General features: G+C 40.5%; 1 protein-coding gene across 11 annotated transcripts in view; it reads right to left on the reverse strand.

The window, feature by feature from the left end:
- Window positions 1–6,359: 6,359 nt before the first annotated feature.
- IRAG1 (inositol 1,4,5-triphosphate receptor associated 1) overlaps window positions 6,360–15,384 on the reverse strand; it is a 129,578-nt gene continuing 120,553 nt past the window's right edge. For 10 of the 11 annotated variants that reach the window (XM_044379495.3, XM_044379493.3, XM_057316816.1 and 7 more), the window contains 2 exons: window positions 14,719–14,853; window positions 6,360–9,755 (listed from right to left, as the gene is read on the reverse strand). In XM_044379495.3, coding sequence (XP_044235430.1) covers window positions 9,512–9,755; window positions 14,719–14,853 — 379 coding nt within the window. In that variant the 3' untranslated portion in view covers window positions 6,360–9,511. Of the gene's footprint in view, window positions 11,173–14,718; window positions 14,854–15,384 lie in introns of all 11 variants that reach the window. The other variant, XM_057316814.1, reaches the window with a different exon arrangement.

Here is a 15,384-nt window from a genome sequence, read left to right on the forward strand (position 1 = left end):
TGGATATCCATATTGAGAGAAGTTAAGCCACCATTGGAATGTGATTGAGAATGCTTGATGGGAACTTGTTGCCTTTCTTGTTAAATGTGGATATTCTCAGTCTTCAGTTGTAGGCCTCTCACTCCAGGCAAGTTTCTGAAGAATTAGTTGCCAGGAGCTAAAAGCTAAACTGGAGAGCTATAAAGAAAATATTGCCAGTTAATTTCTCTTCACTGTTTTGAGAAACAGTATTTAGGATATGGAAAACAAAAACAAAAACCCAAAACCAAACCGCAGCGGCACTATCCACTTCTGAAATAACAGCTCATGCTTAATGTCCCTTAAGAAGGGCACGTGATGTAATGAGCACTGGGTGTTATATAAGGCTGATGAATCACTGAACTCTACTTCTGAAACTAATAATATGCTATATGTTAATTAATTGAATTTAAATGAAAAAAAAAAAGTAGCAATCTGCCCTAAAAAATAAATAAGTAAAATAAAATAAGAGGAGAATCAACAATTAAAGAAAAAATTTGTAGAATTAGAAGGGAAATTTGAAAAGTTACACAAAATGAAGAGAACAGCAATCAAGTTGCAAAGGAGAGTAGGAAACAGAATATCCAGACCCATTTTCTTTTTTTTAAATTTGTTTTTAAAATTCCACTATAATATACAGTGTTATATTAGTTTTAGATGTACAATATAGTGATTAAACACTTCCATGCATTACTTGCTCATCACGATAAGTGTACCTCTTAATCTCCATCACCTATTTCACCCATTCCTTACCCACCTCCCCTGAAGTAACCATCAGTTTGTTCTCTATATTTAAGAGTCTGTTGTTGTTTTAATCTTTTTCTCATTGTTCTTTTGTTTTGCTTCTTAAATTAGACATCAGTGAAATCATACAGTGTCTTTCTCTGATTGACTTATTTCACTTAGCATTATACCCTTTAGATCCATCCACGTTGTTGCAAATGGCAAGATTTTGTTCTTTTTTATGGCTGCATGATATGCCACATCTTCTTTATCCATTCATCTGTTGATGGACACTTGGGCTGCTTCCATAATTTCGCTGTTGTAAATAATGTTGTAAACATAGTGTGCTTATATCCTTCTGAATTAGGGTTTTTGTATTCTTTGGGTAAATCCAGTAGTGCAATTACTGGATTGTAGAGTAGTTCTGTTTTTAATTTTTTTTGAGGAGTCTCCATACTGTTTTCCAGAATGGCTGCAACAGTTTGCATTCCCACCAACATTGCAGGGGGGTTCCTTTTCCCCCCCATTGTCACCAACACTGGTTGTTTCTTGTGTTTTTGATTTTAGGCATTCTGACAGGTGTGCAGTGATATCTCATTGTCATTTGGTTAGCATTTCCCTGATGATGAGTGATGTTGAGCATCTTTTCATGTGTCTGTTGGCCATCTTTGTATGTCTTCTTTGGGGAAATGTCTGTTCATGTCTTCTGTCCATTATTTAATTGAATTATTTGTTTTTGTTTTTTTGGTTTTGAGTTGTATAACTTCTTTATATATTTTGGATACTAACCATTTATTGGATAGATCATTTGCAAGTATCTTCTCCCATTCTGTAGGAGCAGGTTGTCTTTTAGTTTTGTTGATTATTTCCTTTGCTGTGCTGAAACTTTATATTTTGATGAAGTCCCAATAGTTTATTTTTGCTTTTATTTCCCTTGCCTCAGGAGACATATCTAGAAAAATGTTGCTACCACCAATGTCAAAAACATTATTGCCTCTGTTCTCTTCAAGGATTTTTATGGTTTCAGGTCTCACATTTAGGTCTTTAATCTATTTTGAATTTATTTTTGTATATGGTGTAAGAAAGTGGTCTGATTTCATTCTTTTGAGTATAGCTGTCTAGTTTTCCCAACGCCATTTACTGATAACTGTCTTTTTCCCATTGCGTATTCTTGTCTCCTTTGTTGTAGATTAATTGACCATATAATTGTGTATTTATTTCTGGGCTCTCTATTCTGTTCTATTGATCTGTTCTGTTCTATTGTGTCTGTTTTTGTGCCAGTACCATACTGCTTTGATTACTACAGCTTTGTAATATACCTTGAAATCTGGGATTATGATACCTCCATTTTTTTTTTTTTCTTTTTCAAGATTGCTCTGGCTATTTGGGGTCTTTGGGGGTTCCATACAAATTTTAGATTATTTGTTCTCATTCTGTGACAAATGCTGTTAGTGTTTTGATAGGGATTGCATTAAATCTGTAGATTGCTTTATGTAGTATGGACATTTTAACGATATTTGTTCTCCCAATCCATGAGCATAGAATGTCTTTTCATTTCTTGTGTTGTCTTCAATTTCTTTCATCAGTGTTTTATGGTTTTTCAAACTACAGGTCTTTCACCTCCTTGATTATGCTTATTCCTGGGTATTTTATTATTTTTGGTGCAATTGTAAATGGTACTGTTTTCTTAATTTCTCTTTCTACTGCTTCTTATTAGTGTATAAAAATGCAACAGATTTGTATATATTGATTTTGTACCCTGTGACTTTACTGAATTCATTTATCAGTTCTAATAGTTTTTTAGTGGAGTCTTACGGTTTTCTATAGATAGTATATCACCTGCAAATAGTGAAAGTTTTACTTCTTCCTTACTGATTTGAATGACTTTTATGTCTTTTCTTGTCTGATTGCTGTGATTGGGCCTTCCAGTACTATGTTGAATAAAAGAGCTGAGAGAGAACATCCTTGTCTTGTTCCTGATCCTAGGGGAAAGCTTTCAGTTTTTCACAATTGAGTATGGTGTTAGCTGTGGGTTTTTCATATATGGCCTTTATTATGTTGAAGTATGTTCTCTCTAAACCTTTGCTGAGAGTTTTTATTATGAATGGATGTTTGCTTTGTCAAATGCTTTTTCTGCATCTATTGAAATGATCATATGGTTTATATCCTTTCTTTTGTTGATGTGATGCATCACGTTGATTCATTTGCAAATATTGAACCACCCTTGCATCCTAGGAATAAATCCTACTTGACTGTGGTGAGTGATTTTGTTAATATACTGTTGGATTTGGTTTACTGATATTTTGTTGAGGGTTTTTGCATCTATATTCATTAGAGATAATGGCCTGTAATTCTCTTTTTCTGTGGTGTCTTTATCTGATTTTAGTATCAGGGTAATGTTGGCCTCATAGAATGAATTTGGAAGTTTTCCTTCCTCTTCTATTTTTTGGAATAGTTTAAGAAGAATAAGTGTTAACTCTTTAAATGTTTTGTAGAATTTTCCCATGGAAATTTGGGAAATTTGGGAAAATCTGGTCCTGGACTTTTTTTTTTTTTATTGGGAGTATTTTGATTACTGATTCAATTTCATTGCTGGTATTTGATCTGTTCAAATTTTCTATTTCTTTCTGATGTAGTTTTGGTAGGTTATATATTTTCTAGGAATTTATCCATTTCTTCTAGTTTGTCCAATTTATTGATATATAATTTTTCATAATATTATAATCCTTTGTATTTCTGAGGTGTTGGTTATTTTTCCTCTTTTTTAAAAAAATTTTGATTTAAATTCTAGTTAGTTAACATGGAGTGTAATATTGGTTTCAGGAGTAGAATTTAGTGATTCATCACTTATAACACCCAGTGCTTATCATAACAAGTGCCCTCCTTAATACCCATCATTCATTTAGCCTATCCCCCACCCACCTCCCTCCACCAACTCTTGGTTTGTTCTCTATCATTAAGAGTCTCTTATGGTTTGTTTCCCTCTCTCTTTTTTTCCCCTTCCCCTATGTTTATCTGTTTTGTTTCTTAAATCCCACATATGAGTAAAATCATATTATCTCTCCTCTTTCATTTCTGATTTTGAGTCCTCTCTTTCTTTCTTTCTGAGTCTGGCTACTGATCTATTAATTTTGTTGATCTTCTCAAAGAACAACACCCTTTTACTATCTCAGAGTTCTGTAGGTCAGAAGTCTTGGTGGGCTCAACTGGGTTCTCTGCTGTGGGTCTCACAAAATTAAAATCAATGTGTAGGCAGTGGTGTGCTCTTACCTGGAGGCCCTGGGGAAAAATCTACTTTCTTCCTCATTTAGATTGGTGGCAGAATTCATTACTTTGAGGCTGTAGGAATGAGGTCCTTTTTTTCTTGCTGGCTGTCACCTGGGGTCTGTTCTCTGCTCCAAAAGGCTGCCTGCTTTTCTTTTCATATGGCCAACTCTATTTTCAAAGCAGCAGTGACACTTTGGGTCCTTCTTATACCTTTAATCTCTCTGACTTCTACTTCTACCATTAGCTAGAGAAAGCTCTCTGCTTTTAAGGGCTGATGTGATTAGATTGGGCCCACTGAGACGATTTCCCTATTTTAAGGTCAGTTTTGCCATATAACATAACAGGAGTTATATTTCGTATTCAAAAGCTTCAGAGATTGGGGTGGAACATCTTGGGGGGGGTGTTTTAGAAATTCTTCCTACTACAATTATTTACCTTTGATTAGATCTTGATTCTGCTTTCTGAGAGAAACTCCCATGTCCCATGTGTCCACTGATCTCTGTAGACCTTCATTGTATACAATCTTCCTTGGCCACATTTGAAGTAGAAATTAAGGTGTATGCCCTCCCGGGGAGGGGCGGTAGCACAGCTTTTGCAGTCTGCCTTCTGTTAGTATAAAGCTGAAGATTCCAAAAGTTGTTTTCTAATTTGAACAGTTGGACTTGTTCATCTTGGCTTATGTTTCTTTGTAAATACAATTTCCTCACAAACCTAGATTTCTGACCTATTTGCTTCCATTTGATTCCATGTGCCAATAATTATACCCCAAATCCTTTCCCAGTCATAATTATCAATATGCATTTCTTTGTTTTCTCAGCTCCATTCCTCTCTCTCTTTCTCTAATTTAATGGTGCCTACACTGAGTTCATTTGAAACCACAGTTGGAAGGGCCATATCCTTAATCTGGTCTTTGCCATAGGCTGAGTTGATCAGAGTTCGACTGAAAAATTTTATTGGTTCTTTCCCACTGAATGCTCTTTTTATTCTTACTGTTCGGAGTTTAGAAACAGTCAGGCTTTCTAAGCCTTCAATCTGAACCCTCTGTATTTTTTTTTCCTACTTCCAAATAGCCAATTCTTTCCCAAGTGCTTCTTTTTCTTACAATACCTTGCCAAAGGCAGCCAATAAAGGTTCACACGGATTTATTCCACCCACTTCTCCCAGGACTATAGGCTGCCCATGGGCTGCCTTTCAAATTATCATGGGTAACACTTTACTAAGTATTTTTGTTTTATTTACCACATGAGTCACCATATTTCTAGCTCCTGAAATTAGTTTTCTTGTTTTCTGCTGCTTGACTACTAAGCCAGTGCCTCATATTTTGAAAACTTGCTCTTGAAGCACCCCATTTGTGGTTCAAATCTGTGCATTAATCAGAGTAGGCTAACTGCTATAACAAGTATTCCTGAATGTCAGTGGCTTGATATGCTATAATTTTATTTCTTGCTTATGTCACAGCTGAATTCTGTGAGTACCCATTCAAAGATCCAGCTTCCATCTAGTGGTTCTACCATCTTCTCAGGCCTCAGGTCCTCAACTAAATCCTCTGAATTTGGTAAGAAGAGGGGAAATACAGACAGTGTGAAATATTGCAGGAGAGTGTTTTCAGGACATTACATCTGAAAATCTACATTCCCCTACATCTAGCTGCAAGAAAGACTGAAAAATGTAGTCTAGCTGTGGAAATCATGTTGGTGAAAATTCAGCAGTCTCTAGCACAGCAAAATGTATTAATTTTAAAAATTAAAGGAGACCAAAAAAACCATACCCTTAAATACAGAGAACAAACTGGTGGTTACTAGAAGGGAGGTGGGTGGGGGGATGGGTGAAATAGATAAAGGGGATTAAGAGGACACTCTTTTGATGAGTACTGAGAAATCTATAGACTGTTGAATTGGGCACCTGGGTGGTACAGTGGGTTGACTATCCTACTCTTGATTTTGGCTCAGGTTGTGATCTCAGGATTGTGAGATCAAGCCCCATATCGGGCTCTGTGCTCAGCGGGGAGTCTGCTTGAGGTTCTCTCTCCCTCTGCCTTTGCCCCTCCCACTCATGCTCTTTCTCTCTCTAAAATAAATAAAATCTTAAAAAAAAAGAATTATTGAATCATTATATTGTACACCTGAAAAAAAATTGTAGGCTGAGGAGGTGTAGGAAACTAAGATCGGGAATGAAGGAGAAAGAGGGGAAACAATCCAACCCCTAAGAGGTAGCCCATAGTACAGTGACCCAAGGGCTGGTGACTTTTGGCTTGGTTCTGGGAAGCACTAATATATAAGGGTATCTAATCAGGATTGGGGCAAAATTGTGGCTTAGCTCCATAAAATAAGGAGGCATTTGGCTACTGCCAGAGGTTTGGAAATGTGCTTTTATTTTCAAACTCAGGTATGTGACACTCTATAGTTCAATGCTAGCACACCTGTGTGAAGTTTAACAACATTAGGAACTGACAGCCAGTGATACACAAATCCGACCTCTCCCTTTCCATATACTCTCCCAGGCTGTACACTGGGAATGATATATATGGATTTTGTGGCAGCCAGAAAGTGAAGGCCCTTTTAGGAGGTGATATCAACACAAACTACACATCACTGAAACTTAAGATAGGCACCCAGAGTCCTAGGGCTAAGCAGAAATGTCAGACTTCAGAGGCATTTTGAGGGGAACTTTTATTTTAGATCAATATCACTGTTGGAAAGACAGGGCCCATTTCTCTCCATTTCACTGCCGCTTTGGTAATGTTCTACCTGCTTCAGATCAAACTTTGCTTTTCAGAAAAGAAATGCCGATGAGTACTTTTTTTTCAGGAATGCCCTTGGAAATGTGGTTACTCTTACAGTTCTTCTTTTCTTCGACCTTTCTTACAGAGTACTTTGGGTGAGGGCCTATGTTTGGAAGTACACTTGCAGGCTTTTCTATGGAGTAGCTGGAGGTTCAGGAGCTCACTGTAGCTGCTCTCCTGGCCTTTGTTTTAATTGGTAACAAAGGTGGGACCCCTGTGGCCAAGTGGAGAGTGGGCCAGCTCAGCCTGCTCCTTCTTTAAGGGAGGCTGAGACTGAACATTGCCAGCATAGAGTCCTGCCCCACAGCTACTGTCTCTGGAGCTCCATTTGCATCCTGCCTGTGACTCTGAAGGCCTAAAAGATTTTTCAGCATGTCCAGTCCCCCTGGTACAGCAGGGAAAACCATCTTTCCAGGCCCCCAAAGTCCCTCTGTCTTGATCTGCACCTCTTTACCTTAATGGCACATTCTTGGTCAACCCTGGCTTGGGCTTCTCTCACAGTGCTTTTCTAGTCCCTGTAAAGGATGCCCTCCCCACCTTTAAACAACATGCTGTTTTACAGTAGGGCTGATCTAGGTGGGTCTTTCTGAAAGGAGTGGTTGCATCAAGCCTGGTCCTTGAGCTTGGAATGGTGTTGCCAGTTAGGTCTCATTTTTGCTCTTTCACAGAGTAGACTGAAAAATAATAGAATAAGTTGAGGCTAATAAAGATATTTTTCTTATTGAGATAGTAGCAGTGATGGTTCTGGGACTGGGAAGTGTGCAAAACGTCATCTGTCTCTAGGGTGTTGTCTACCACCTCTAATTCTCACTTGTTCTTTTGGCCAACATTTAATGACACCCTCCTATGTATCAGCCACCATGCTAGGTACTTACCCCAGAGAATGGGTCAGATATGGTTCTTGTCTTTGAGCAAAAATAGCAGGGGAGATAGACACACAGAAAAGTTATTGTGATATAATGCCGCAGTTGTCAATAATGAAGATGTTTAGAGAGTACAGAAGAGGGTGTGACCTATTATGTGAATAGGGAGTCAGAGCGAGATCATCAAAGCCTGTATGGAGGGGATAATTTTTGCATTTGGTTCTGAAGAGTAACCAGTAGAAAAGAGGAGAATGGCGGAAGAAAAACTGGTGAGTGGAGGAAAAGAACTATGAGAAAATGATTTAGTCTGGGAACCAGAAATAATCTGGAGTGGTTGGAGGGCTACTTGGGGAAGCGGGACTGAAATGGAAGGTATGCAGTTAGGAGACCACTGGAAAAGGCAATTTTGTGCAGGGGCTTGTTTGCCTGGGTTTGAGTTCCTGGCCCATAATTTACTAACTGGATGTACTTGGCAAGTTGTGTTTTTGTGGTTCAATTTCCTTATCTGAAAATGGGGAGATTAGTACCCACCTCATAGTTTTTTTCTTTTTCTTTTTTTTTGGATTAAATGAATCAATACCTATATAAAACCTATAACAGTGCTTGGCTCATAGTAAGTTCTATATGAGTGTTAGCAACAAAACAACATCAACAACAAAACAAAAACAAGAGCAGAACAACCACAATAAAACCCACAAGAAACCAACACCCCCCAAAACTGATGAGGGATGAATGAAAGCAGTGGCTGTAAAGGTGGAGCAAGAAGTCAAATTGGAGATGGGATGTGCTCCTTCAGTTTTATGCCAAACAATTGGGAACGCTCTGAAACATAATAGGGTTGGAAATCCCATTTGAACTAAAGCACTAAGGTGCAACTGCATGTTTGCATGTGGGCACATAGGAGCTGAAAGCACACTGTGTCTCCTTCACCTGAGAGGTGGGTTAACTGCTCTCAACAGGAGATGACAAATAGGGAATAGACTGTGTTATACAACAGCTTAGAATTAGCACTTGAAATGGAGACCAGCAAGTTCGCTGTTGAAACCATGAGTTTTCAGTGCTTTTCAAACACCTTAAATCCATGTGGAGAGCTCATTGAACAGGTGCCTGGTGACTGCCCCACACCTAGTGAAAATTCTGTGTGTTGGCTTTATCCAGAACACACACTGAGAGCACATGTTTGGAGGGTTGTTGGCTTCATGCACATGCATGCTGTGTGTATGTATGTGTTGTGTGTGTATACAGATGCATATATACTGACTCACATCTTCCCATGTCATTTCAAGCACTGGTCTAAATTCAGCCTAAATATTTTTCTGAGAAATCTTTCCTACTTCTGTAAAGAGAAACTCTGGTTCCAAAGGGGAGGAGGGGAGGCTGAAGGAGAGTCAGTGAGGATAAGATAAGAAATGGGATGATATTCATGTTGTGACTCCAAATTCTAGGTCTGATCGTCAGGGTCAGTGTTAGCCTTTGGACATAATTAATTCGTCTTGATTTCTGACTACAGAGAGGGAAAAGGGGAAGGAGAGTGAGCTTCTTACTATCTCCTGCAGTGAAGGTGTTTTATTTTCCCCAGCCATCTGAGCTAGGGGCAGATGAGTTTCCCTTCTGTTAGAGTTCCTTGGTAAAGGTGACTTCATCCACCAGATGCTTTACGAGGGCAGTTTTGTTGATCCTCCAAGAACATCAGTTTCTGTATATGCATAGCTCCCACACGGGTGCTGAGTGTGAAAGAACCCTGCTCATTTCCTGATGGGCTAGTGGCAGCATGCCCACACCCGGCCTGAAACATTATGCTTGGGGAAGGGCAGTCAGCTGTGTGCTGGAACAGGGCACCACCTGGGTCTCAGGTTTCCTACTGCTCTGCGGGTTGCTCATGCTGGAGTCCTGAGCTCCACCACGAGTCCCTCTGGGCTGCTGAACAAGTGGATCTCCCAAGGGGCCCATCAGCCTGCTCCACACAAGAGTTATAGGAACTGTAGAGCCCCAGCACGACAGTCAAGACCAGCATCACTGTGGCCATCATCCAGATGACTTGCCAGTGCTGACACAGTTTGGGATACATGACTTGTAAGAAATGAACCAATTCTTCAAGTTTGCTGTCAAATGAAAAAATAGGAGAAGGGTTTAGTATATTAGGCACATTAAAATTTTTCCCCAGGTGATTTTAATGCCACCAGTCCATAGCCTTGATGTTGGGAGCTACTGGGCTAGAACACTCTTTTTACTCGTTTGATCATTCATTCATTCATACATGCCCTCATCTATTCATGAAATGTTCATTGATGTCTGAACTCTCTCAATCCCCAGGATACAAGGTTAGCTGACTTACACCCCCATGCATGCAGATGGGACCAGCATCTTTTCTGCACTTAGTGGTATTTAGTGATTAGTTCCAAGTTCTAATCTGTCCCCCGCCTTCATGTTCTGATGCACATTTTATTGTCCTCAGTTCCACATCTGACTGTGTTCAGAGTAGAACTGTGCTAAACCCCCAGAAGACTCTCCATGTTCAATGCTAAGTGACAAGGAGCCAGGTCAACCTCAAGAGCTCACTTCAAACCATCCCAGGGGCAACCTCTCAGTGGCTTAATCCAGATATTTTCTCAACCCCAGTAATCTTCACTCCCTATTTTCCCTTCTTCCTTTTTCTTCCCTCTTTACTCTTTTCTTTCTTTCCTCCTTCCCTTTCATTTCTCTCCCCCCTCCCCATTTTTTGGCTATTTCACTTCCCTTTTCCCTCTTCCTCTCTTCCCAACTGCCTTTCAACTTTCCCTCTCTCTTTGTGACCTAGTGAAAAGACATTTGGTCATATGGCCTGCTTTGCAGAGTCCATTCTTCGAGCTCTCTAGCGAAATCCTGGACACATTCATTAGGCTAGAATTTTTTCCTATTTCTAATCCCTTATCTATTTTTTAAAATAATATAAAAAATAAGGATACTGAGGATCACCAATGGAGGAGGTGAGAAAAATGACAGGAGGGCTTTCTGAAGATCTGGGGGCACACATAAACACTGAAATATACAGGCCATTTGCTGAGAAGTAGACAGTTCTAATTTAGTTAATAGAAAAAAGATGCCTTATGACTGATGGAAAGACTCAACAATACCTTCCTCGGAAAGGGACCAGAGGCTCAGAGTGCCTGCCTCAGATGCTAAGGTATCGACTGGTTTCTCTTCCACATGGGAACCATTTGATGGTTGTTTCAGGAACAGTTAGGCAAAGCAAAACAGCACATTAGCTGAGGGGAAAATCTGATTATTTTCACAACTGTTGGGAAGGGACATCTTGGAAATGGAAGCTTATTTTCTTTCAGCCCTGTTTAGATTTTTTAGTTTCTACTTAGACATAACTGGATGCTAAAATGCAGTCTTCCTTGGGGGCTGTATTTCCATGCTCCAAAACAAGCTGCTAGAGTGTTGAGAATCCCACTGTCAACCCACTCTGAAGTGGGACTGCTGAGAAGGAAGTCAAGATCTGGCTTTGTGACCCTTAGCTGGTCTCCCATTTCTAGCCTAGGAAAGAGTTAGAAATAGAATTAGATTAGAAATAGAGCCTCTGTAGAAATCAATTTTTGATTTTTGATCTCCCATAGGGAGGAGTGAGGTGGCTTCCCTCTCCTGGGCCTAGGGAAGAGGGGCTTCGGAGATGCTGCTTGGAGAGCTCAATATGTTGAGGTTTGGGGGACACAGTGGACTGGTGTGTGCCTCACACATGAGCAGTTGGAAGAACAAGAATCTTGCTGATGTGCTTGATGGCATCAGAGTGGTGGGCCATGATAGGGAAAGCTGTCCTTTAACTAATAGTGAGCCTCGACCGGATGTAGTCAGAAGAAGGGGAGCTGACATGGGGCGTCACAGATCCTGCCCAGAAATGCTACTTAGAAGCTGAACAGTGAAGGTGTAATTCCAGCTGCCCAAGGACTGAGAGGGATTTTAAGTGGCTAGCTAGAAGACATGCATTTGACCTTATAAAGGGACCAGCAGCTGAGAGGACCTCAGCCATGGTGTGAATGTGTGTGTACGCTGGGACATGGGAGGAGTGGTTTTCTCTAGATGTCCCATAAAGCAACACACTAATCAAAGTCAGCAAGTCAGCTTTAAACCCCTGCCAAGCCCTGGAGCTGCTCACAATACTATTCAAGTAATACCTTTCCAAACCCTTCATCTCATTTCCCTTCCCTAGCATTGATCCTAGAGAGGTCAGATGTTTCACTGGCAAAACTGGAGGAGAGGGTAGAAGTGCAAGAGGGATAGAGAGAAAGAAGCCACGTTCCCCCTGCCTACTACAAGCTTCTTTCCTGAAGCGGACAAACGGCAGGAAAAAAGAAGGTTGAACTTTTTAAGTTCAGGCTTTTGACTGTTTTAGGGAACTGGCCATTTTAATTAATGAAATTAGATTATTCTTGGGACTTAAACTTGACCAGAGGACTTCTGCTTTCTGAGAGTTACTGGCAAAGTAAAGGAATCTGCCTAATATTGTCTTAAACTCCATAGAGCAGATTTGAACAGGCAGAAAGGGCTAAAGTTTTCTGTTGCACTTTGTGAGTCTCTCTTGTTTAATGTATTACTTAATGTATTATTTAATATGGTTAACATATTGGGTTGATTCACCCAAAGTTCATTTAAGCTGATCCTCCAGAAAGTAATATTTACAACAGTTTACATTATTATACAATTAACCCTTGAACAGCATGAGTTTGAACTGTGTGGGTCCACTTTTATGCAATTTTTTCAATAAATACAATATAGTAGTGTAAAATGTATTTTCTCTTTCTTATAATTTTCTTAATAACGTTTTCTTTTCTCTAGCTTACGTATTGTAAAAATACAGTATGCAATACATATAACATAGGAAATATGTGTGAACTGTTTATGTTATTGGTAAGACTTCAGGTCACCAGTATACTATTACTAGTTAAGTTTTTGAGGAGTCAAAAGTTATACTTAGATTTTTGACTTGTGGGGAATGGGCACCCCTAACCCCCACATTGTTCAAGGGTCAACTGTATATTGTTGTAACAGAGGAGAAATTCAGACAAAAAGACTGGTGTTTGATGTGGAATCTTTTAAACAAGGGGTCAGCTGCTGGGGTGAGCCCAATGTTTTTAAAATGCACTAAGTATGATGTGGAACTTTTAATAACTTTAGACCTTGCTTATTAGTGCAATGCCAAAATTTAATGGGGAAAATTATGTTTGAGCGCAGGTGCCTGCAGGCAACTGTGTGTCTACAGAACTCAAGAATGAATGAGGGGATTTCCTGGCATTAAAGACAATAGGCTCTGAGGACCAGTCTGACTTTGGTGACACAGGAAAGGAACCTATAACTATGAGTGGGCAGTTCATATGTTAGCAGTGTCAGTTGTTATGGAGAAGATATGTGTCACTACTGGGCCTGAAAAGGGGAAGCTACACCCCTGTGATGAAGGACGAGGACCCTTCTAAGGACTGTACTGATGTCTGGTATCCATCACCTGAGGTACAGATATGTTCTCAACATCAAAAAGTAAATCCAAGAGGAAGCAAAGGTTAGGGGAGAGAATGAGGCCTCTCAGGATCAGCAGGACCAAGAGGATACTTTTGGACGATGAATGTGAAAGGCAGCCATTGCTATGTGCTGCTGACCAGGAGCTGGACAGAGAGGGACCCAGGCATAGCCTTACTTTCCCTGCAGTTTCACAAAATGGGAGGGAGCTGTGATTAGCAGCTCAAATTTGAGATCAAATTAGCTAGATAAGGATTCCAGTTTTGTGCTTTGTAAACCAGACTGTTTATATTCCATGTACTCTGTTTAGTTCTCTTTTGTTCTTTCTCAGTACATGGAAGTGTTAGAAGTTCTAGCCTGTCTTGGCTGTATGCAAAGAAGCCAAAGAAAGGGCTGTTGTCTAGGTCTCGGCTTGACTGCATTAAAGGGGAAGAAGACGGTGTAGTGACCTCTAAAATATAAGAGCAGAGGACCCCCAAGAGGGAGAGAAGATGTAAGGAGTATAGGATCCAGCTGTTTGGAGTAGGGATTCTACTTTCATTGTTAAAACTTGGGGATTCTTTCATTAGAAGAGGTGGTACATCCTAGCATAGGTTTGCTTTCAACAGTGAAGCATTTTCTCCAGCTCTCCTAGACCATTCTTCCCTTGAACACTAGGGTTGACCCATGTAGGCTGAGACCTCTCACTCTGGCTGAATCTTCCTCCAACTGGGCTCCACTGGCTGTTCCTATGTGCTTTGAAGCATATCCATCTGACTTCTAATCTTCATTTTATTACCTTATTTATTACCTTATTCACTGCATGCATGATTTTGAGTCTGCCAGCAATGAGGCACAGACACATACCCTGTTTCAAGTTTAGCAGCTGATTAGACAATCATTTTGGCTGGAGCCACATGGGACTCCAAGATAGCCTGGGGGTCTTGAATTAAAATCCAAGACACTGATGAGGGCACAGGTATGACAAAATGCAGGATCTATACTATGTTTATCTACATGTTATATATTTTCCTCCATTTACGGAAAAATACACTTGAAATATAAAGTACATTAAAAAAGAAAAGCCGAAGTATTTCTAATCCAAGTGAAAATCTAAGCTTATCTTGTCAGCATGGAACCTTTTGGAGACTTGCCTTGCCAATGAGTTGAGTTTTCCCCTACCCCCATCTGCTCTCTCTGCCCCTGTTCTTGTAAGAAACCCCCTCTGGGGCTTCAGGCCAGCTCCCTTGACCTTGGCTTTTGGATCATGGAGATAGCTGGGAAATGAGCTAACTGTAGCTGGTCTAGCGGGGGGACTCCAGTCAGGGTCCTTGTAGTTTCTCAGCTCCTACGAGCTCTTGATTGCTGTTAGCCTCATTCTTGACCACCTTTGACCTCCTAGATCTTGCAAACATCCCCTTGTTAACTATTTTGGCTCCTTCCTCTGCCTCCTCCCTCAACATGAGTGCCCTCCTTGGTTTCTGTTAGCTGTTCACTTAGGCCCCAGACCCACTGCTGCCCTGGAGTGGGCACCTCTAGGGATGTTGTGCAATTAAATTAATTGTGACCCATTACAGCAATGGCAAGGGCTCCAACCTGCTTCTTTGGACCTTTTCTTCTTCCTCAGTTTCTTCTGCCTCTTCAGCTTCTTCAGGGCTTTCACCCTTCTGTTCTTCTTCCTCCTCCTTCAGGTCTTGAAGCTCTTGGGTTTTCTTTAGACCTTCCTGGTATCTGCAGGGCAAAAAGGAACAAATGAGTCTGGAAAGGCCAGGCACAGAGCATCCTTTCCTGAGTTCCTAGAGGTGGGGACTTGAACACCTCCAATAATTATACACTTCCTGTGGTTCTACACAACAGGAAAAAGCTGGGAAGCTCTACTGAATCCCAAGGTGGCTCATGTCAGTACAATTTCCCCTCATTCCTCAGTCATCCTTCCTGTTTATATGTGAATGTGTGGCAAAACTGACAGGGAAAAAATGTGGATGCATAGTCCTGACCGGGTTCTTATCCTACAAAATGTTCAGTGGAGAGAATAGTACATCTGCTTTCTGTGTAATCTGGGTACTTCAGCTTCTCATCTATAAAATGGAAAGGGTGGCCCCTATTTCACAGGGTGTGGGAATGTTCTGAGGAAGTGCCAGGCATATAACTTGACCTAGGAAGGGTGACACCCATCATACTGGCTTGTTGGGAAGTTTTATGGAAGTGACAGGCCCTTATTAGGCCTAGAAAGGTACTCAGTAAATGTTTACAAAGCCAATG

The sequence above is a fragment of the Ursus arctos genome, unplaced genomic scaffold, assembly GCF_023065955.2.
Source record: "Ursus arctos isolate Adak ecotype North America unplaced genomic scaffold, UrsArc2.0 scaffold_22, whole genome shotgun sequence".
NCBI classification, from domain to species: domain Eukaryota; kingdom Metazoa; phylum Chordata; class Mammalia; order Carnivora; family Ursidae; genus Ursus; species Ursus arctos.